The sequence below is a fragment of the Cryptomeria japonica genome, chromosome 1 (genome assembly GCF_030272615.1).
Source record: "Cryptomeria japonica chromosome 1, Sugi_1.0, whole genome shotgun sequence".
NCBI classification, from domain to species: domain Eukaryota; kingdom Viridiplantae; phylum Streptophyta; class Pinopsida; order Cupressales; family Cupressaceae; genus Cryptomeria; species Cryptomeria japonica.
In genome coordinates this window covers 204,863,285-204,885,172 of record NC_081405.1, presented here as the reverse complement: position 1 = coordinate 204,885,172, position 21,888 = coordinate 204,863,285, and the positions used below count along the sequence as shown (strand labels likewise).

Below are 21,888 nucleotides of genomic sequence, written 5' to 3'. Positions count from 1 at the left end.
TCATACCATTTTTAGGTGTATACAACATGAATACAATGTCCTTCAGAACAAGGAACATAGCTTTATTTACATTACAATTACATTATGAATTAATACATTCATTGTCATATAATCATTTACATCGATCTGCTACAAGAATCCATCCAAACTGAAGATATAAGATATCCACATCCACGGAAGAGCATCCAACGAAGAACATCCCAATGGAAGAAGGCATCAAACCACCCAACCATGTGGAACCAAAGGAACCACCCCCTGTGCTAGAAGATGACACAAGATCCCACTCATACTCTAGATCTAGGCTGACACCTAACAATCAAAGGAAAGACCAACCCAACAAGGATGCAAAGCATCATAAATCATCCAATACAAAACCTTAAAATACAAACCCTCTAGGGGCATTACAACAAACACCACTCAAGGCGCTAGGACCTACATGTAGGGAACAAGAGTGTCATCACATGTGACATGTGGGTACTTGGGCACGAGTCTCTGTTATCCCAGAGGTACATGCAAAGCCATATCAACCATTATGGAGTGAGGGAGATTGGCTTCCTGGGTTACCAAGGCCTTCCCAGTCCTATCCCTGTCAACCACCATTGGGAAAGGCAAAGGGGCCTAGCCTTTTACTATCTTATTAGGGTTAACTACTCTACCCAAACCCCAAGAATTATTAATTAAGTTATCACTTGATTACAAAGGAAAACTCCTAGTGAGATACTCCGAAATCTAGACCCTAGGTGGACCTGGCTGTCTACTCCACGTGATCCCAATCACTCACTTAGAATCCCACTCTTCCCCTTGCATGCACCTAGACCATAGGGTAACAATGTAATATTCCCACTAATTTTTTCGGTTTTTGAACACAACAAATATTACAATGCACATGTTAAAGTTAGTAAACATAATCTCAATATTGCTGAAAGTAACCCTTCCACTTTCTGATCACCAAGAGCCCAATGTGGGAAGGTGAGAGCATACAATGATAAGGGGTTCGTTAGCTCACTGATCTGTTGGAAATTACAATGCAAGTACAATACTGGGCGGCAAGCCAACCCCTTCCACTTTTCAGTGGGATGAAGACCAAGAACTTGGCGGTAAACCAACCAAGGTAATAAGAGCATAACCAGAACCAAATCACTCTACCGCTTATGCAGCGGGAGGAATTTTACATAAAAACTATCAGTCGACCACATATTTCAGCTGGAGGACAATATCACTCAACCACTTACTCAGTGGGAGGACAAAGTTGAATTACAAAACATGAAGGCGACTAAGCCATCCTCTTCCACTTGTTCAGTGGGAAATATCATATAATGTAACTAGAATGATTGATCAGTACTACTGAAACAATCTTACAAAGATAAAGATGCGAGAGAAGATAAAGTTAAGTACATATCTCAAGTATTCAATATCAAATTCTCACAACAAAATCACTACTTGCTGTTATGAAATAAGAGATAATAAAATGTAGAACCAACCACACCCAAATCCACTAAAATGCTCATAACTTTCTCAAAACTGAATGAAATCTTGCCAAACCAAATGCAAATGAATAGTATAACATAGGCGATCAGTTCAATACCTCAAAAAAGCAACCCGAGAGTAGCAAAAGTGATGCAGGCAACCCAATGCAAATATGGAAATGGCATTTTGGTTGAATATTTTGATTTGTAACTATAAATTGGAGAGTCCCCCAAATGCCACGCTAATGTAGGAGAACTATTGTCTCTCCAATACGCTTCCAATGAGCCCTCACCCAGAATGATGCACCCAACATGCAAATAGCTACAAACAAATTACACTTCCAGCCAACACACACCAGCAACACCAAAAAATGCAACAACACACAACTCTTCACAAACACACCCAAATATCACCAAATAGTTCACAAATTCGAACCACAACTAGGAGTGATGTCTCACACTTGAAACTAGAAGGAAAGATCTAGGAGGTGTTCACCCTCAAAGAAGTCTGGAGTCATTCCTACAACATAACGATATATTTTTTCTGGATACCCAAAATGAGAGCCCAAGTCACTTATTTATAACTTTTTGCCAACCAAATTCAAATTCAAATGCACTCCAACTACGCCCAAACCAGATGTCATTCCATTTCATCCACATTTAGCATTGCATTTCATTTCATTTCCTTGCACAAGTTCGCCCAATTCACATTCACCCAAAAATGCCCTTTTTAATAAATATAGGTGTCATAAAATAAAGTGTAAAGTGGGCACCCAACTATGACTTCCAAATAAAAAATATTACTAAGGCAATATACTTAGAAAATCACCCCATTTGCCTTGAGTTATGATTTACTTATTAACACCATGACGACCCCCTTGAAGTCATATGCAAATTTCACCCAAATAGACTTAGGATAAAATTAATATTTTCTCCCTTCCTAAGTTGTCCATCCATAAAATAATCAAATATTAATACCTCATGCCTAAGGTATTAATATATTAAAAATACCTTGTCCTCAAATATTGATTATTGCCAAATTGAGCAGGAGACTGAAGTGCTAGAAATCACCAAAACTGAACTGGGTTGGGGCTCTGAACTGAATTGCCAAAAATAGTCATCTGAGCTGAGCTGCATAATCCTTGCTAAGAATAGCACCAAAAAATGCTGGACGACCAATTGCTCAAACTGACCTATCGGAAATAGCCATCTGTACAGGCTAGCTGACATCTTGCTAAAAATAGAACTGCTAAAAATAGTACTTACTAAAAATAGCATACTGCTAAAAATAGTAAGTGTTTCCAAAGTGATTTTAACCATGTTTTGAGAAGTCGTCTCACTTACTAAAAATAGTAAGTCACGAAAAAGTCACTCGATTCAGATGCATGTCGAACCATCCTGAAGCTCTCTGAAAACCCAGAAGGAATCCAAAATCCAAACTTTCAAACTCCCACATATACCCCCTGAAAACACCAAAGAATCCTCCTAGAAAATAGAAAACCCTAATTCTCCTTTTCAAATAGCCTATGGGTCTCTGGAATAGGCCAATGGACCACTGAATCCACATCATTGAGAAGGGGACATTGCAAACAACAAGGAAACCATAACATAAAATACTTCAACATAACCATGAGCTCACAATAATACAAGACCTAGCACACCAAGGCATTATAACAATCCAACAACATGGAAATGATCATACAAGAATCCAACAAATAAGCCCGACTACAAGACAATCACATATACAAGTCAAATGGCCAAAATAAAAATTAAACAAACCATAAATCAAACCTAGCACAACTCAAGCATCAAGAAACAACCTCTAGATATCGGAAAACAAGTACAAAAATCTCAGAAATCACCCAAAAATGACTCAGACATACAGTTTAGTGCATTTTTTTTGCAGAACAACGCATTTACACAATCCTACAATGCTTTTACTAACTCCTATAGCGCATATATAAAATTCTGAAGCGCATTTAGAACAAGTTATAGTGCATTTATAAAATAATAGCGCATATGAATAACAACATAGCGCATATGCAAGATAGTTTCACACATTTGCTAAATGGAATCTCACATATGCGAATAGGTTTACCACATATGTTAAAATGGCACATTTACTCAGACAAATCAGGCAAAAATGATAAATTTATGACAACGATATAGAATCAAAGGTATGAAATAAAATCCCAAAAATATAATCAAAAGAGATGCAAATCCATTACGCAGCTAAGGGATATAAAATCCAAACCCAAAATGAACTCTTAAGGACACGATTCAACTCAGAAATAATAACTCCCGACAATGTCCAGCCATAAAAACTCATAGGAAAACAAATGACAAAACTCCCAATAGACTAGGAAATCGACTAGCTTCCAGCAACCGAAACCAAGCTTTCAAACTCTAACAAGATCTTCCTCAAGAGGACAAAGTTCACAGACAAAGCATACGTAGTGCCGACCATTTGCGACAAACCAAAAATAACACAAAATATAAATTCCCAAATACTATAGTTAAACTATAGATTAAAATCTACATATCATAAATCAAATATTAGCTAAATAAATAAATGTTTCTCTACCCCAAACTCCCGAAAATAATCTTTCTGAGCATTCACAGAGAATACAACCTTTGTGAAAATAAAATACATAGGAAGAAGATTTTCCCCAACTTGGATAATAGATGTAATGGAAGGAATTAGAAGAAGCGAAATCCATAATCCAAGCCAAGAAATCTTCAAACTTCAAACCCAAAACTTGTAGAAGAAAATCCGAATGGTAACCCAACAAAAATCACAGCCGACCAAATAAGTAGAACTTCAAACCAAAACTATAGAAAATACCAGCCAATCAAAATAATGCAAAATAATATATTTCTTACCTACCTTTCACATAAACCAAGGTAATATTTAATTAACTTACCCAATAGAATAATAGCGTAGGTAGAAATAATCTACTAATTAACCCAAAAGAATAACAAGAGAATAATAATATAAACAACTAATAAAATCATGCATAAATAAATATAAAAGCTCAATAAAAAATAATCAAGGGGTATAAATAAATACCACAAATAATTAATAATCAATAAATAACCCTTGATACCCAAGGTGATAACAAGCCATTAATTTAAATATAAAACCAAGGAATCCATAATAATAATAACACATTATTATTTAAATATTTATACCAACTATTTATTTAATTAATTATTATAGACTATATTAATCTATTAATTTAATTTAACATTATTAAATAATATAAATCAATCTAATCAATTAATTAATTAATAATTAACCAAATTAATAATTACCCTACTACACAAAACTAACCATCAAAGAATAAACCAAGAAATCACTACACACTAACAACAACTCACACCAAGACTCTAAACTGACAAGGGTAATCAACTTAAACCTAGAGTATAGGGTGGGTTCTCATGTCAACTTCGATCAACTTGCCATTGGGAGAAGACACACTTAGACTTGTGAAGCTAGGTGGAGTCGATGTCTGGTACCTGCAAACCTATCGCTGCCAACACGTATACAACGACATATGCAATAATATATACAACATGAAATAAACAGACAACTGATAGAGAATCACGACGACATATCATGCTTGCAATGAGTGATATGAAATCGTCTCTACTCACACAGACAATCACTCAATATATCATCAATGCATCACCTAGAATCATAATCATAAATTAGGGTTAGTACATCATAAAATAACATCCAATAATCATAGAATAAACATGATACACACATAAAAATGAGCACACATCGATCATCATAGAGTAATCCATCCTCTCAATAGTCTAAAAAATATCATCATCCACATGTAATCATAATGTCAAGCACAATATAATATGTCTAATATCCATAGAGAAGCATCTAAAACATAGATAAATCCATAATCATCTAGTCAAAGCATCACAAAAATAGTCTAAGCACGGTAATATAATCTATTGATGCACAAAAAGAAAAGACGAGTCAAGGAGAGGCACTACATATTCCTTTTACGCATGTGCCTGAGGTTTTTAGGTGCCACCCCTTCTTTCTATTACATTGGCTCATGATGTCGATTCTCTCCACAACTTCTGTATTGTTCAAATTATCCGAATCGGTGTGACAAGTGTAACTTTTTAGGAGGATATCTCAGACATTTTGGCATGTGGCGGTCAAGCGTATAACACAACCAACCCTCCCTTGTGCTTTATGAAAAACCTGCAAAGAGAACATGTGACCAATCAAAACAATCGTTTAGCACCGTTGGGACCCTCCTTGAATCTGGGCCAAAGATCTGACATGTGGCACCATAATGGAACTCCTAGGCGCTGAACACAAAAGACCATCTCCAAACTCTACGGGGAAAACATGTGGCAAGAACCAGCCCACCGAAGTTCAAAAGGATGCGAGGTAACCGTGAGGAACAATGATAAAAATAACACAACCTGCAAAAATCATTCACATTAAAAAATGAATCAGTAAATATCTAAGATGCAAGATGGATAGATGGACGATTCTAAAGGGGGATCGAGAGGAAAGAACTTGTTTTTCGTGCAATAAAGGGGCAGTTGAAATTGAATGGAACTTCATCTTTGAGTGTGTAGCATATGAGGATATTCGTATGCAACATGAGGATATTTTGAAGGGGTATAGTCTACAAGGGATATTTGAGGATGCAAAAATTCACAAGATCACTAGCTTATTGATCAAGATCCACAATAGAAGGGCTGTTAATGAAAAGAACTTGAAAATTGTTAATGATGCTGCTCTTGGTCCCATAAAATGATGGTCTAATGGGTGCCATTAAAACTCATTCATTCATTCAACACAATTTTAATAACATATTTACCTTACTTTCTAATACATGGATGCAATGGGTATCATCCTAGTTGCACCATTTTAAACATAGTGAAAGGAATTGGTTTTCTTATATGAAGAGAGAAGAAATATTGTTAGACTTAAAAGACTAGTAATCTTATTTGCAATGAAAAATAAAAAGCTCTCTTTCAAGGAAGATTGTGATTCTTTATTATACATTTTTTTATAATATATAAGGATTGAAGAAAATCATTAAACCATTTCATATATTCTAAGATTATATTAGTATTAATAATATATAGAAAATATTATGGGTGGTAATTTTGTAGTTTTTTCAAACAAAAGCATTATTTAATGAATTGAAGTATAGATTATATTTTTTTTTCATAAAAAAGTTAGCTACTTTTAATAAATAACATTTAATTCTAAATTTATATGTTATGGCATTTGTGAGTTACAAATCTTTGTGAATAATAAATGAGAGAATTTTTAATAAACTAATAATTATAAATCGCTTAATTAACTTTAAAAAAATTTAGAGTTTTATAATTATTAGTTAATTAAAAATTAAAGTCGTGGTTTCAGTTTTGTTACTTATATAACAAGGAGATTTGAATTTTATAAGGTGGAAGATTTGTTATAAGAGGTTGTATCAATATAATAATGACATAATTAGGATGCATCTAGTTTTCAAACTTTTGAGAATCCTTTGGTGCATAAAAGGATAGTTTCAACATTATAAATATGATGAAAGTTTTTGACTGAGGATGAATGCATGAAAGAAGAGTTGTGCAAACATAGAGGAGTAAAGGAGTGAATTTATGGATTAGATATCTATTCTTAGTTGGAATTAGTCCATGTCTTGCAATTCTTTTTCATAGAAACATTTGGAAGATGAGAAATGATAAAGAGCTAGTTAACACTCTTTAATGATATTTGTATTATTTTCATGGAAAATGGAAGAAGGTGAAGATATGCAATTGCCACTTCTTGCAATTTTTTCATAGCTAGAGATTTCTTGGATTGAAATTTTAATAATTTTTGGTTTGCATTCCTTTTTTTCAAGCTGTTTGTGATTATAAAAGTAATGTACACATTCCAATTTACATTTTCATCACTCTATAAGAAATCTAAAGCAACTATCCTTTGAGAAAATTCAAGTGGTCGTTAGATGGACAAACAAATCTATGTTATTTTTTTAAGAAAGATGTTTGTGGGAAAATCATAGGTCAATGGTATCAAAGCAACATGTTCTTTTCATCTAGTGGGGGTTTTGTGAATGCAAAAGGGTTCATGTGTATATAAAGATTATATATAGTTCTTTAAATTACATTGTAAAAAATTATGGTCACAAATAGCAAACATAACTACATTTGAATTTTTTTAATGAGATCTTAACAAATAATTGCTATTTACAACAATAAAAAAATGGTTTGAGCACAATGGTTCAACTATTGGAAGAAGAGAAAGATGAGGTAATGGGTGATCTTGCCATTGTTGTCTATAAGATGGTTATCTATATAGAGTGAATGAAGAAGAGTAGAACCAAAAGTCATGCACATGTAGAGTCTATTGTGAGATTAGTAACAAAGAAACAAGGAGTCTCCAAACCATGAAAGGGATGAAGAAAAATATGGATACAAAAGAAATAATAATGGTTAGACTTGAATAAGAGTGAAGATATGAAGGGAAATCACTTTTCTTAAAATGATATCTATATGAAATAAAGACCATGATAGTATGGAATTAGCTATAAGCTTTGATATACATGGGCTATAGTGATCAATTATCAAAATAATTGAGGTAAATAAAACACCATCACTTATCAATCTTAATTTTGTTGGCATCAAGCATGATGTTAGATAAATATCTAATTTAGCCCAAGTAAGAGAAGTTTCTAAGACAAAGGAATCCAAATCATCATCAAATAAAATTTAACACAAGGAAGAAATTTTTTCCTTCTATATTCTTAGGAGAGGATCTAATATCCCTTCAAATTATATTTTGACTACACACTATTTTTAATCTCAAGGATCCAAAACTTGTATCCTTCAAAATTCATCACTATACATGATGAATATATTCTCTCTTTCGAGATCCAATTGTTATAGATGTGTGCTTTGTTGTCATTGATGTCAAACAATGTAGTCCAGATATGTTTTGGTCTGAACATCAGCTGAGTTGGATACTATGTTGAAGTATTTGCAGTTATTCTTTTGACTGGAGGTCGCTATGATTGGTTTGATGTAGATAGGTTGCATTGGCAGTTGATCCAATTGATGTTAGCTTGTTTTTGAAGGAGAGGACGGTTGGAAGCTTTGGCTGTGTGGTCCGAGTGTAGGTTGTTTTGGTCTGGACTCTTTCATTTGTGATATAACTGGTTCGTGCATTATGTCATGACATCAGAGTTAGATGTATCATACATTTTTTGTTTCGGTGATTGCATGCGATGTATTCTTTTGGTCTGGTGTTGCATGTTGGATGTTGTTTTAGGTCTGGTTTATGTTCCATGTGTTTCATATTATGGTCCGATGGTATATCTTGGGTCGTAAATGTGCATACACGTTACAATCTTTCTTTTGGCTGACTTGGGGATGATTTATTGTTCCGGTTTGGTATATATATGTGATGATTTGTTGAAAAGAAATATAGAGATGAAGATGTGAATATAGTTTTTGGTGGTAAATGAAGTAGAGCGTATGAAATTCGGTGATACGGTATGTGTGCATGAAAAGTTTAGTGATAAAGATGTCAATGTGATTTGAATTGCCGTATTAGATGGTATTGCAGTGCATAAGTGACAATTGATGTAGTTGCAATGATTTGGAAGATTTGGTAATCTAGATGTTTTAGTACGGTTAGAGATTGTGTTATAAAAGTGTTTGTAATCAACATATTGAGATGATTTTATTCATATTATTCTTATTTTGAAAGTTGTAATTTTGTATCTTGCCTTGTTGCAGAACTTAGCTTCAGGTTTGCAAGTCCACTTTTTGTATCTAGCCCCAAGAGTAGTTAGCCTTGGTCTGCAAGTCCAGAGTAGTGAGCTCCTTCTTTTGTAAAATATTCTTATATAGTGGATTGGTTCTACGAGTTAGCACTCACCATGGTTTTCCCCAGTTTGGACGTATGAATTTTGGTATTCTTATTCAATTGATGTGAATAATTTTATGATTGTTTATGAAAGTTTGTCATATGGAATTTAATGTTGCTAATTGATAGTTTGAGGTCTTGAATTTTGGTTTATGTTGATTCACCCCCCCTCTCAACATCTAGTGTGTGTTCAACACCAACTTGAATCTCTTCTTCTAAGATACATGTACATATACTAAAATGAAGGATTTTTATTGAGTCTAAAACTCACAAGTTTTGTCCTATAATATCCCATCTTAGACAATATATTTACATTATGACAACTTTAGATTAGTAGTATTTGAACCATTTAGATGTTAGATACTTTAACTTTAAATAATTATTAAATTGAAATTGATAATTAGTTTTAAGTGTTGAAATATTTAGAAATAGAATAGGAATTGATCAATTTTTTTTTAATAAAATAGAAATTAGTTAATATAGAGCTAACTTGTAAATTGAAAGAATGTACTATGTTTAGTGTATACAAATTTTATTTGAATTTTAAAAAACAAAATATTTTTGTAGTAAAACAAAAAATTAATATATTCATCTTTAGAGGAATGTTGGTAAAGTATATGAAAGATATCATATTTGTTCATTATTTCACTTAAAAAAATATTATATCAAAATTAATATTAAATTATTATTAAGATATGATTATATTTTATATTTTAATATATTATTATTTTTATAATTTTATATTTCCATTAAACTCTTTATAAAAGTTAAAAAACTTTTAGTACAAAATTATTATTATTATTATGTTTTATTTAATACTCATTTTATCCTTATCCTTGAGAAATAAAGTGGATTTTATGTAGGGACACTTTCGATCTCCTATAATTAATAATATTAGATTGAGATAATGACCAATTTAACCGATTGCATGATGGAGATAAAAGAATTGATTGAGAGTGATTGAGAATTGAAAGGTGGATGTGAAGATATATTTAGCATTAATTAATTAAAAAATATTTAATCTGGTGAGAAAATAAATAATAACCTATTTTTGTTTTTCATGCTTTAAGTGCCACGAACATGTCAAATTAAATACTTATAGTTATTATTGAGGAACTTTTTTGCATTCATATGTAAGTGTAATAGGCCTTTGACGTAATAATGTATAATTTCCAATTAGATTGAGAATAATTTTTTCTATTAATTAAATATTGTAAATTTTTTTATTTAAAAAATATTTGTGAATTTAATTATATTATTTAACTAAACATTCTTAAATATTTGAATAAAGTTATTAGTTTTTTTATAATTAGGAGTTCTAATTGAAGAAGAGAGTGCATGAGGGTTAGACTTGAATTATTTTAAAGACCTTTAGAATATTAGAGAACAATACACATATATTTTAATCAAGTCAGCTTTGAGAAGTATTGAAAAAGATTGTTTATGATTTTTGAAGAGCTTTTTTTGAAAATGATTAAGGGTTTATCATCATTAATTTAGGGTTGAAAGGCTGAAACAAAGTTTATAGTTTGAATAATATTGATCGTCTATTTCATAGTTTGAATAATATTGATCAAAGCTAGGAAATTGATAGATTCTAATGAGAGAAACTAGTGAATTATAAATTAGAGGTCTATTGAATTTAAAATAATTCGTCTATGTAGGACTTGGTTATAATATATAGAGAACATATAAGAACTAGATTTGTATTGATGGTATGATTTGAGAATTATGTTCAACTCTAAGATTTGATGAGATAGGAAAAGATACTTGTTCAAACATTAAGAGAAAGATCTTGACCTAAAAAAAATGGACTTACATTGTTTATGAGTTTTTGAATCACTAATTTTCATAATGGATACAACTAATTTCATGAATTTCAATGAAAGGATGTTGTGTGGGGGGCATAAACCTAGTCTACAATAAATTTTTTTAATCAAATTTAAGGGTAAGGTTTTGGAAAGTTCAATTTTTGATTAGTAAAGAAGGTTATTGTGATAGATATAATTTTTAAATGTTTTTATCTTCTAAAAATTTAGTGTAATTTGTGTTCTACATGCTTAGGAAGCTTGTATTGCTTATTCTCATTTATTTTTTGAGTAAAGGGTAAAAAAAGTTAATCATAAGAAATCAAAACAAAGAAAAAAGAGCGACAAGCCTAGCAAAGAACTAGTAGCAACCTAATGAACCACCCAAAAAAAGGAACCTCAAAAATTGTCATTGAGTTACCTTGCCATGTCATCAATAACTAACTTCTCTAATGTTCAAGAGAATATTCCAGGGACAAATGTCCCTAATCACTAACATTCCACCCATTTATTTGCTCAAAAGCCCATTTAACCAAGGTAGAGTGGGATCAAATGACAAAGAAGTTGTTTTCACTCATTGAGAAACTATGAAAGAAGGCAAGACCTGTCCTTAACCCTCAATCTTACCTTGAATATGAGAATTTCCCTCATGCCTTAACTATAATGGTTCCTTTTTTAATCTTGTTGAAAAAATTGACTGAAAGTTGTTTCTTTATGTGGTCATAATTTTATTCGTTTTATGTGTTTTTTTTTTATATATCTGCTTTCTCTTTTGAAAGAACATTTATTTTTCTTATTTCTAAACTTTACCAATTAAAATTTTAGATAGATTCAGTATGCTTTTTTTTATTTTACTAATAATATAAATGTATAATCTTTCCAATTAAAAACCAGCTATATATGCATCTAAAATTAATGAAATTTCTAATCTGAAATTAAAACAAAGAAGCTTGATTGAGGTGAGACACACGCAGTCAAAGACATCTCTAAGGTTACTTAGAAAATATCTCGAGTTATAAGAGTGAAAACAGTTTTGTCCTCCATGCCCTAAACGCTTGTATTATATAGTTGTTTTATAAGAGTCAAAACAGTGTGTACCCCATGTTTGAAGCCACCTGTATTGGGCAGCTGTTTTATTAGAATCCAAAACAGTTTCCCCCCCATGTTAGAAGCCACTTGTTTTACTCAGTCATAATCCACAGAATTTACTTTACCATCAATCTCTTTCAATACCCAAGCTAAAGTAGTAATACAAGTCCTCCTTATCCACTGCATAATAATTCAGAGGAAGGTGCCAAGGCAGGATGCATGACAGGCAGGACAAATCTTTGGCAGTGTAGAGACACGTTTTAAAATGGACCCACATATAAGATAAGATTCAATGTACATGCGTGGAATGAAGCTAAATTCTCAAATCATTTACATTTCATTTTATTTCAGTACAGCCCACTTGATTTGCTATAAATATATGTCCAAATGCATTGCACATTGAATTGAATTCAAGTACAAAGGAACAATCAATGTCTCTGGTAACTGCAGTGAAATTGAAGTGTGTAGCATCTGCTGCACTGCCATTATTACCAACACAGTTATCTCAATCTCAAAGGAGGAGCAGCAGGAGAAGCCAATCAAGAGGTGGGGCAGATGGTCAGGTGGTGTGTGCATTGAGTTCAAGCAAAAGTGTGCAAGTGCAGAGGGAGGAGAAGATTGAGTTTGTGGAAGAGATTCTGTCTGGAGAGTGGCCTCAAAGTTTTTCTATACTGAATTTTGAGGATTTGTCAGTTTACTATGAACCACTCGTCTTCAAAGCTCAGGTAAATTCTATTGTAAATGATTTTCATGCTGTAGACATTAGGTTTTCACAGTTTGGATTGTGTCTTTTTTTATAACATTTGAAGTCATATTTATAATTCATCATCATATTAGTCAGTTAGGCATTTCTATACTTCTTTATAAATCAAAATTGAAATTTATGTAGACCAAAACTTATAACCTAGAGATTTTATAACATTTGGAATCATATCTACTATTCATCATCAGAATAATCAGAATAGTGAGTTAGGGATTTCTATATTTCTTTATTACTCTAGTTATATAAATCAGAAAGATACAAATCAAAATTGAAGTTTTGGTAAGTGTAAATAGATCAAGACTTATACTGTAGAGATTTTTCAATTGAATGTTTATGATAGAAATGATCAATGGTCTTATATTTGACAGTGCACAAGTGTTTGATATTCTGGCTAAAATTTCTTCTTTTTAGGAGCACAAGTTTTAGCGGTATTCTTTTTGGCAAATTCGTCCTACCTTATTTCTTATGATGTAGGAACTTTGCAGTGACATTCTGGCTAAAATTTCTTCTTTTTAGGAGCACAAGTTGTAGCTGTATTCTTTTTGGCAAATTTGTCCCACCTTATTTCTTATGATGTAGGAACTTTGCAGTGACATTCTGGCTAAAATTTCTTCTTTTTAGGAAGGAGCACAAGTTTTAGCGGTCCCACCTTATTTCTTATGATGTAGGAACTTTGCAGTGACATTCTGGCTAAAATTTCTTCTTTTTAGGAAGGAGCACAAGTTTTAGCGGTATTCTTTTTGGCAAATTCGTCATCTTATTTCTTATGATGTAGGAACTTTGCAGTGACATTCTGGCTAAAATTTCTTCTTTTTAGGAAGGAGCACAAGTTTTAGCAGGGTATTCTTTTTGGCAAATTCGTCATCTTATTTCTTATGATGTAGGAACTTTGCAGTGACATTCTGGCTAAAATTTCTTCTTTTTAGGAGCACAAGTTTTAGCGGTATTCTTTTTGGCAAATTTGAAAAGGAGGAGCACAAGTTTTAGTGGGGTATTCTTTTTGGCAAATTCGTCATCTTATTTCTTATGATGTAGGAACTTTGCAGTGACATTCTGGCTAAAATTTCTTCTTTGTAGGAGCACAAGTTTTAGCGGTATTCTTTTCGGCAAATTCGTCCCACCTTATTTCTTATGATGTAGGAACTTTGCAGTGACATTCTGGCTAAATTTTTTTCTTTTTAGGAGCACAAGTTTTAGCGGTATTTGTTTTGGTCTTTTTGGCAAATTCGTCCCACTTTATTTCTTATGATGTAGGAACTTTGCAGTGACATTTTGGCTAAAATTTCTTCTTTTTAGGAGCACAAGTTTTAGCGGTATTCTTTTTGGTAAATTCGTCCCACTTTATTTCTTATGATGTATGATGTAAGAACTTTGCAGTCAGCAAGACTTGATGTCAAATAAACACAATAACAACCATTCAGCTTTACTAACAAACCAAAAATCTATTAATAAACTTTTAAAATTTTAAATCTCTTTTGTCAGAAAGAAAAGCTAAATATTTTAAATCTCTTTTGTCAGAAAGAAAAGCTAAATAGAGCAATATGGATCCATTTCCCAGTCAAATTTTCTGTTTGCTCATGCGTTTTCTTTTTCCTTAAAAAGAAATATTATATTAATATCTACAGAATTAGAAAAATCTCTTTGCTTCCACACTATTTTTTTTAATTTAGATAATGAGCAATTTGTTATTGAGAGGAAGTAATTAAAAAAAGAAAGAAAATATGTTTATTATTATTAATTAATTGAAATGTCTGTGGAAGGGGTCGTCCTCCGCATAGAGGTTCTGGAAGAGGCCGAGCTCCAATGCCTCCATCAATGTCAGAAGAATGTTTAGTTGGGGTTTTTTACTTTTTGAGGCTGTCTCAGAGTCTGTCCTTAGTTGGTTTTTTTAAATTCTCTGTTAAAATAAAACTTTTCATAAAAATTCTGCTTCAAACTTTCGAAAATTTTGAATGCTTTACGAGGTTTGATAAGGATAAGTGTATGTAAGTACAACTCTATATCCACTCTGAGCCCAGAATTTTTTTGGGGGTTTTGGAGTTGGTTTTCTTTTTCTGTGCATATTCAGAGACATAGTTTCATATTTTCAGTCTTTAGGCTCTCTGAGCTTTTTTGGAAATCTGAAGTTTAATGCTGTAAACTTTCATTTGAATCAATATATTAATCTGGCTCTGCCTTTTATTGATAAAAACAAAAATGTTATGTTTCATTATGATATTATTATTTTTTTATAAATTAAAATCATATATTAATGTAGTAAAACTACATTGTCTAATTCTAAAAGAAATGGAAATCATCATCTTTAAAATCAATCAAATTCATTGGCAATGAAAAAACCAAATAATATAATTTTCAAATTTTTAAATAAACAACAAATAGTTTATCACTCTCATTTGAAATTTTGGGAGTGTGATCTTGGATCCACCCAATCTATATAATTAATAGAGTCTGAAACACCTATTCATTAAAAAAAATCTTAAATAAAGATGAACAAATCTAAACACTTAAAAGCTATAAAATTGAAATTGGAAAAAGGTTATCAATCATAGTTACTCTACCGTCTATGGAAAAGGAGTTTTCCTTATATAGTTTACAAACTGATGAAAGTGGTATTTTTTCTCTTTTTTTTGGGGGTTGTCATGCAGTTGCAGTTGGAAATTCTGAGCACTAGGTGGAATTTAAGAAGTCTTCAGCTTAGATAAAGTAATTTGTCTTAGTAAGTAGTGTTTCTAGATTAGATTGTGGATTTTTTTTCACATCAATGTTTCAGATCATACATTTCGTGATCCATCATCGGGATGCTAGAGAGAAAGTAAAGATGAGATGAAACTAATGATGGATCATGGAGTGTGATCAGAAGTGTTGATGTAAACAAAATTCATACAATCTAATCCAGAAGCAGCTAATTACTATCACATGAATTGTGGAAACTTAATATCTCCAAACTTGTCTTAATCATTGGAAGGAAGGTAAATGTGTCTATATATAGTATTTGAATAATTTAATAATACAATATGAAATTATGACATTAATACTAAATAAACATGTTATAATATCAATAAAAAAAATGACCTTTAAATTCTAGAAAATTTTATCCTCCATAATTTTTTTTTGGTAAACTATTCAATTTCATACATTATTAATATATAAAATATTAATTTTAAAAAATAATTATTTATGTAAAATTTTTTGGTTCTATGTTTTTAATGAGTATATAAATTCATTGTCGTATTATTAGCTTCCTCTTCCCTTCTTTTTTTAACACTCCACTTCGAACCAGCTATTTTCTCTCACCTCTCGTGACCCATTTGGCTTGATTGCTTGAACTGCTCTTTCAGCCAGGTGGGCTCTGATACCAAATTGATTTGGCCGTATTCACTACAACACCACAGTAATCTATAATGCCCAACAGCAGCCGGTTCTGAATTTTTTTGAGTCAGAACGGTGCTCTGTAATGTCTGCGTCACTGGGGTTCCATAAAAATAAAAAAAATTGGTAAGTGGGAGATTGAATAGCACATCTAGAGAACATGAATTTCAATATTTCTTTCTCACATCCAAATATAAGTGATATTAGTTTTTAGTTAAATGTTATACCTAGTACTTTCTTACCCTGGGACAGAGTATAGCATATGTCAAAAGAATCTGAAGTTTAAACCTCTGCTTTATCATCTGCATTTATATTTTATCATCTAGTTTATGAATGATTTGATGTTTTGGGATTATTATCTTTGTTACTAACACTCATCCAATTTTGATTAATTCAGTCACAACCTTCAATCCTCTTGGCAGAAGTAATGTCAGAACATGTGTACACTGCAACGCCAGAACAGTTACTCGAGGACATAGATCATCACTTTGCCAAAATATCAGGGCTTCCTATTATTAACAAAGAGATGAAGTGCATTGGAGTCTTGGCCAAGACGGATAAACGAAAAGCCTCCAATGGGGTTGGTACATTTATCTTTCATATGTTTTTGTCGCCTTAAAAATCTATCTGGTAATTATTTGCTCCTTATCAACTTAATGGATTGATAACACTCTGAGCTAAAATGAAAGTAATTGTCTCTCTGAAATTCTAGCTAGATGAGTACCTTGCACAATTAAATGTGGAGGAACTCAAGCAGATCAGATCACAAGATCACAAGAAGCAGCAGTACGAAGGGACAATACAGTGACCTAAGAATCAAGATTAGTACTAAATTAAGTTAATAGAGCCTGGATTGGGCACTCCCCTGTTATAAGTTGACATCATTATTGAAATGTACCAAACATCTATTATAATGTCTTTATAAATATAAAAGATAATGATGTTTGGTACATTCTAGAAGTTAGATGTCAGTTTCCCCTAGCTGAACCAAGACTAGTATTGTCTGGTGTTAAAGAGGATAGTATTGTCTGGTGTTAAAGAGGATCAATAGTTCAATTATATAGCAACTTTACAAGTACATGAAAGGTTCTAAGTTTTAATTCTAATTAGTTCATGTGAAATACAAGAGGGAGGAGATGAACAACACCTTAACAGTAATAACTAACAAAGAGCCTAAGCACAGAGAGGGCCTCTTTACATATTAAACCTAAAGTTTTCAAGAAATTTCCTCTGGTGGAGCTAGTATATTTGTTACTGTTGTTATGGTTTGACAAAACATTAGAGAATGCTCTATCTAAAATTGCCATTTATTCTTGTAGAAAACTCCCAAGCATGACATTGCTAGAGCCACCGAAAAGGAATCGATATAGGTACCTTCTTTGCCCCAGAAAACAGAATTCTGGCTAGTAAGAGAAACCAGTTTTTCTTCCTCTTGTATGTGCATAGCATATTAACAAGCTCAAGATCTGTTCCTTATGCTTCTCTTCTCTAATGGCTGCCAAACCATATTCCTGTCCATAGTTTCACCTTAACCAGTCTCTTGACTCCTTTTTTATTCTACATTTATATAGCAAGCCGTTCTTAAACTCCATACCAGTAAATTTTCCTTTGTAACCTATGTGCTTTCTGAAGCTTGGTATAAGACTGCTTTTCTATCCAATGTTGGGCTGTTTTAAAAGAGTTGTTTTCACAAGTTCCCCTTTTCCTATCAGTAGAACATTGGACATTTCAAATAATATCTTTTAGATGGAGAATACATCATAGCCGAGAAATTGTAGGACTAGCATCATAGGTCATGCTTTAGCCAAACTTTATTCTATAAACCACAACAATTCATTCATATTGGACAGAGAAGGCCGGAATTCAAGCTATAAGCAAAGAAGCTTTATGTGAGGATTATCAGACTTGGATTGCACCACACATACATAATTGAGGGAGCAAACTACCAATCTTCCAAGGTCTGATCTTGCTCTCTGGACTTCCACAGAGGTCCTGTGTTACAGTCCTCTGCCTACTGTTTTCAACTTGTGAGGTTGTGCATGCTTCAAGTTTCAGACATCATTTTTATGCTATTAACCACTATTATTAGATCACTTCCGGCAATATGGTACATCTTTCATAATTTCTAGTGACAGTTCTAGTTTCATATGAATTAAACAGGAAGGTCTAGTTTCTATTTTGGGTGTGGCCCAATTTTCCCACATTTCCTTTTTGAGACACACTTTGGTGCTTGTGGCTCCTAGTCTAGTTCTATGAATATGCTCTTTTCTATGGATCAGTTTGGATTCAAATTCAGGAATTCTGAGGTGTATGCATGGATGGTCTACTATTGAACTACCCGCTCTCTTTGTGACTGGAATTTTTAATAGGCTCCTTACTATGATTCATGTGGACTCAGTTCTAACAGATTGCCTTCTCTATGGGATCTTGATTTTTATTTTATTGTTTTATATAAATAAAAATACATCTTATCTACTCTCTGACCCCAATCCATTATTTAAACTGGGTATATGCATTTGTTTTCTGTATCCCTATTAATCTTCTGTGTGCTCTGTGTTTGATAAGTTGGGCTCAGAGAACTACATCATCCAACACCATTTATGTGGAAACTAGGCTGAAGAACATGCAATTTGAATTTCTGTTAATATATTTACATTCAAACTTCATTTTTTTAGAAGTTTTAAATCTATTTAAAAGTTATGGCTTGTTAGAGAAGTTATTTCAATGATTGGTTCAAAAGTATTTGTGAATAGTAGATAGTCGAAGCTTTACTTAGGGCAAGGAAGGGAAAAATTGAACAAATTAGATTTTTGCATTTTGGAATTCTATGCTTAAAATACTGAACTTGGTATGTTGGCTCTCTATTCCAGTTGAAATCAAAGGTTGGTGAGGTCATGAGCTCACCCGTTATCACCCTATCAGCCGACAACTCTGTCCTAGGTGCACATCGAATCCTTAAACTTACTATAATAATATATTTTTATTAATGATATTAGATTTTCACAATCTTATTATGTTGATAGATTTTCTATTTCTAAATTCGATTGTATAAATTTCTTAACAATATCTCACACAATCAAATCTAAAAATAACAAATTTATCGAAAAAGTTTTCAGTTTGATGTATTATGGGTTATGTTCCACAGATGCTGCTATACTTATGCTTAAGAACAAGATCAATCGAATCCCTATTGTAAATGAAGATGAACATGTTGTTGGTGAGTGTGTAAACTCAATGACTGTATAGAGGATTAAAGTACTGCAATTTTTTTCATTTGGAAGGGGTTTCCACATCTACTTTTCAATGCATAAATTTTTTGGCTTATAAAGAACTGATTATTTGAAACTATGTATAGGAATTGTGACAAGGACTGATATTTTCAATGCCTTGGAGGGGTTCTCTGTCTAAAGCGTTATAATCATTGCATTCTGCAATATCCAGTGAAGTTGAGCTCCGGTGGTTTTTAATATGTACGTTTCAAGGAATCCTTTTGATTCACTATGTTCAAAGCTGTGTATATGGTAACAGATGTCCCAAAAAAAAGCCAGATATGCATTTTTAAAGGCGTAATGGGTATTTTTTTTAAGGAGTCATGGTTTTTCAAAATTCAAACATATTAAAAGGAAATAAAACCTAACCTTTCAAGTCAATAACTTTAAAATAAATAAACAATTAATTTTAAATTATGAAGTTGAGATAATAATTGAAATAAAATGATAAAAAAGGAGGATGCGGATTTAGCGATAATGGTGGTATAAAGCTTATTGAAGTTCTGATGGGCACAAAGTAATGGTGGCATAAAGTTATGATGGTTAGGCAACATGTAAAGTAGATGACATTGTTGTTGTAATAATTATAATCAAAGAACATTAGAAATAAACAATTAATTTTAGATTATGAATTTGAGATATTAACTGAAATAAAATGATAAAAAGGAGGATGTAGATTTAGCGATAATGGTGGTATAAAGCTTATTGAAGTTCTGATGGGCACAAAGTAATGGTGGCATAAAGTTATGATGGTTAGGCAACATGTAAAGTAGATGACATTGTTGTTGTAATAATTATAATCAAAGAACATTAGAAATAAACAATTAATTTTAGATTATGAATTTGAGATATTAACTGAAATAAAATGATAAAAAGGAGGATGTGGATTTAGTGATAATGGTGGTATAAAGCTTATTCAAGTTTTGACGGGCACAAAGTAATGGTGGCATAAAGAACATGTGAAGTATATGACATTGTTGTTGCAATTATTATAATCAAAGAACATTAGTGATATAGACATCTCAAATTTAATATTATTTAATTAATTACTCTCACAACTAATTATTCTTCATCAATTAATTTGATCAACTTAATCAATTAACCTCCTCCCAAACCTTCCAATTAATTAATTAATTAATTAAATTGAGCTAATTAATTTCCTCTTAATATTTTCTTCTAATAAAAAAATCATTATCACTAATGGACAAAAGACTTTGTCCTTTTAATCACAACCATCTATTTCAAAGTCAAGGATCAAACCTTGACCATCCATTTCCTCACACGTCTCCATGCTTGCACATGTATGAGCATGCTTAAATCATCCCCACTCCTTGCTCACACATGTGGGGGCATGCTTGACCACCCTCCTCATCTTATAATCTTCTTCCACTTGCTCACATCTCCTTCCATCTCACATTCTAATGAGACTTCATCCATCAATGAAGTATCTTTCATCCTCTTGTGACACTTATCAAAAGGCTATAAAGCCTACCCATGCAAGCTAATCTCAACCCTTGATTCCATCTTCTCATCCTACCCATCCCTTTTCCATTTGAGAAGAATAAGTATGGCTTACCATTCTCATTTTGCCTAAAGAATAAAAAAGTATCCTTATGTTCTCAATTGAGTAAATTAACAAAGAGCATCCACTTATAAAACATATCAAATCCTTCATTTATTTGGAGCACATACAAAACAACTAGTGGAGGTTTGATGCTTTTATGCCATTTGCATTTGTATTATTTGTCGCTTCCATTTTTCTCTATCTTGAATGTATTTCCTTTCATTTTGAGTTTGGGTTTCATTTTATGTTTATGCACTTAAATAATCTTTTGTAGCTCAATTTGGAGTTCCCATTCTAGCACATTCGTGTGGGATCCCACATCCCAATTCTAATCCTTTTTCTTGAGAAATTTTGTGAGTTTTTTTGTAGGTTTTTTTATATTCTTAGACATTTTCCAAGTTCATGGAAATTCTACCCTACATTGGTGCATCTATGTAGGCTTCTATTTTCATCTTTTGATAGAAACATCATGCTATGTGGCACATGTGCCTATTGTCTAAAAATACTTAATGACACACGTCACTTGCTTTGTGACATTTATTCATTCTCACCCTAATGTCCATATTGTTTGTAAGCTTTTAGGATTCTAGGGTATCTAAACAACAATGTTCATCTAACTTTCTACCTGCTTTTCTT

General features: G+C 32.3%; 1 protein-coding gene across 1 annotated transcript; it reads left to right on the top strand.

The window, feature by feature from the left end:
- The first annotated feature begins 12,652 nt into the window (after positions 1-12,652).
- LOC131070148 (uncharacterized) lies at positions 12,653-20,008 on the top strand. The gene is made up of 5 exons (XM_058005691.2): positions 12,653-13,012; positions 16,817-16,999; positions 19,290-19,359; positions 19,565-19,636; positions 19,775-20,008. Exons 1-5 carry the CDS (start codon positions 12,719-12,721, stop codon positions 19,825-19,827), a joined length of 672 nt encoding a protein of 223 aa, XP_057861674.1. The 5' UTR covers positions 12,653-12,718; the 3' UTR covers positions 19,828-20,008.
- Positions 20,009-21,888: the final 1,880 nt, after the last annotated feature.

What these genes read in the sequence shown, in the direction of transcription:
- LOC131070148 (XM_058005691.2), top strand. Translation starts at nt 12,719, where the DNA reads ATGTCTCTGGTAACTGCAGTGAAATTGAAGTGTGTAGCATCTGCTGCA. An exon ending in CACTCGTCTTCAAAGCTCAG is followed by an intron (nt 13,013 to 16,816) that starts GTAAATTCTATT and finishes TGATTAATTCAG; the next exon opens with TCACAACCTTCAATCCTCTT. An exon ending in AACGAAAAGCCTCCAATGGG is followed by an intron (nt 17,000 to 19,289) that starts GTTGGTACATTT and finishes TCTCTATTCCAG; the next exon opens with TTGAAATCAAAGGTTGGTGA.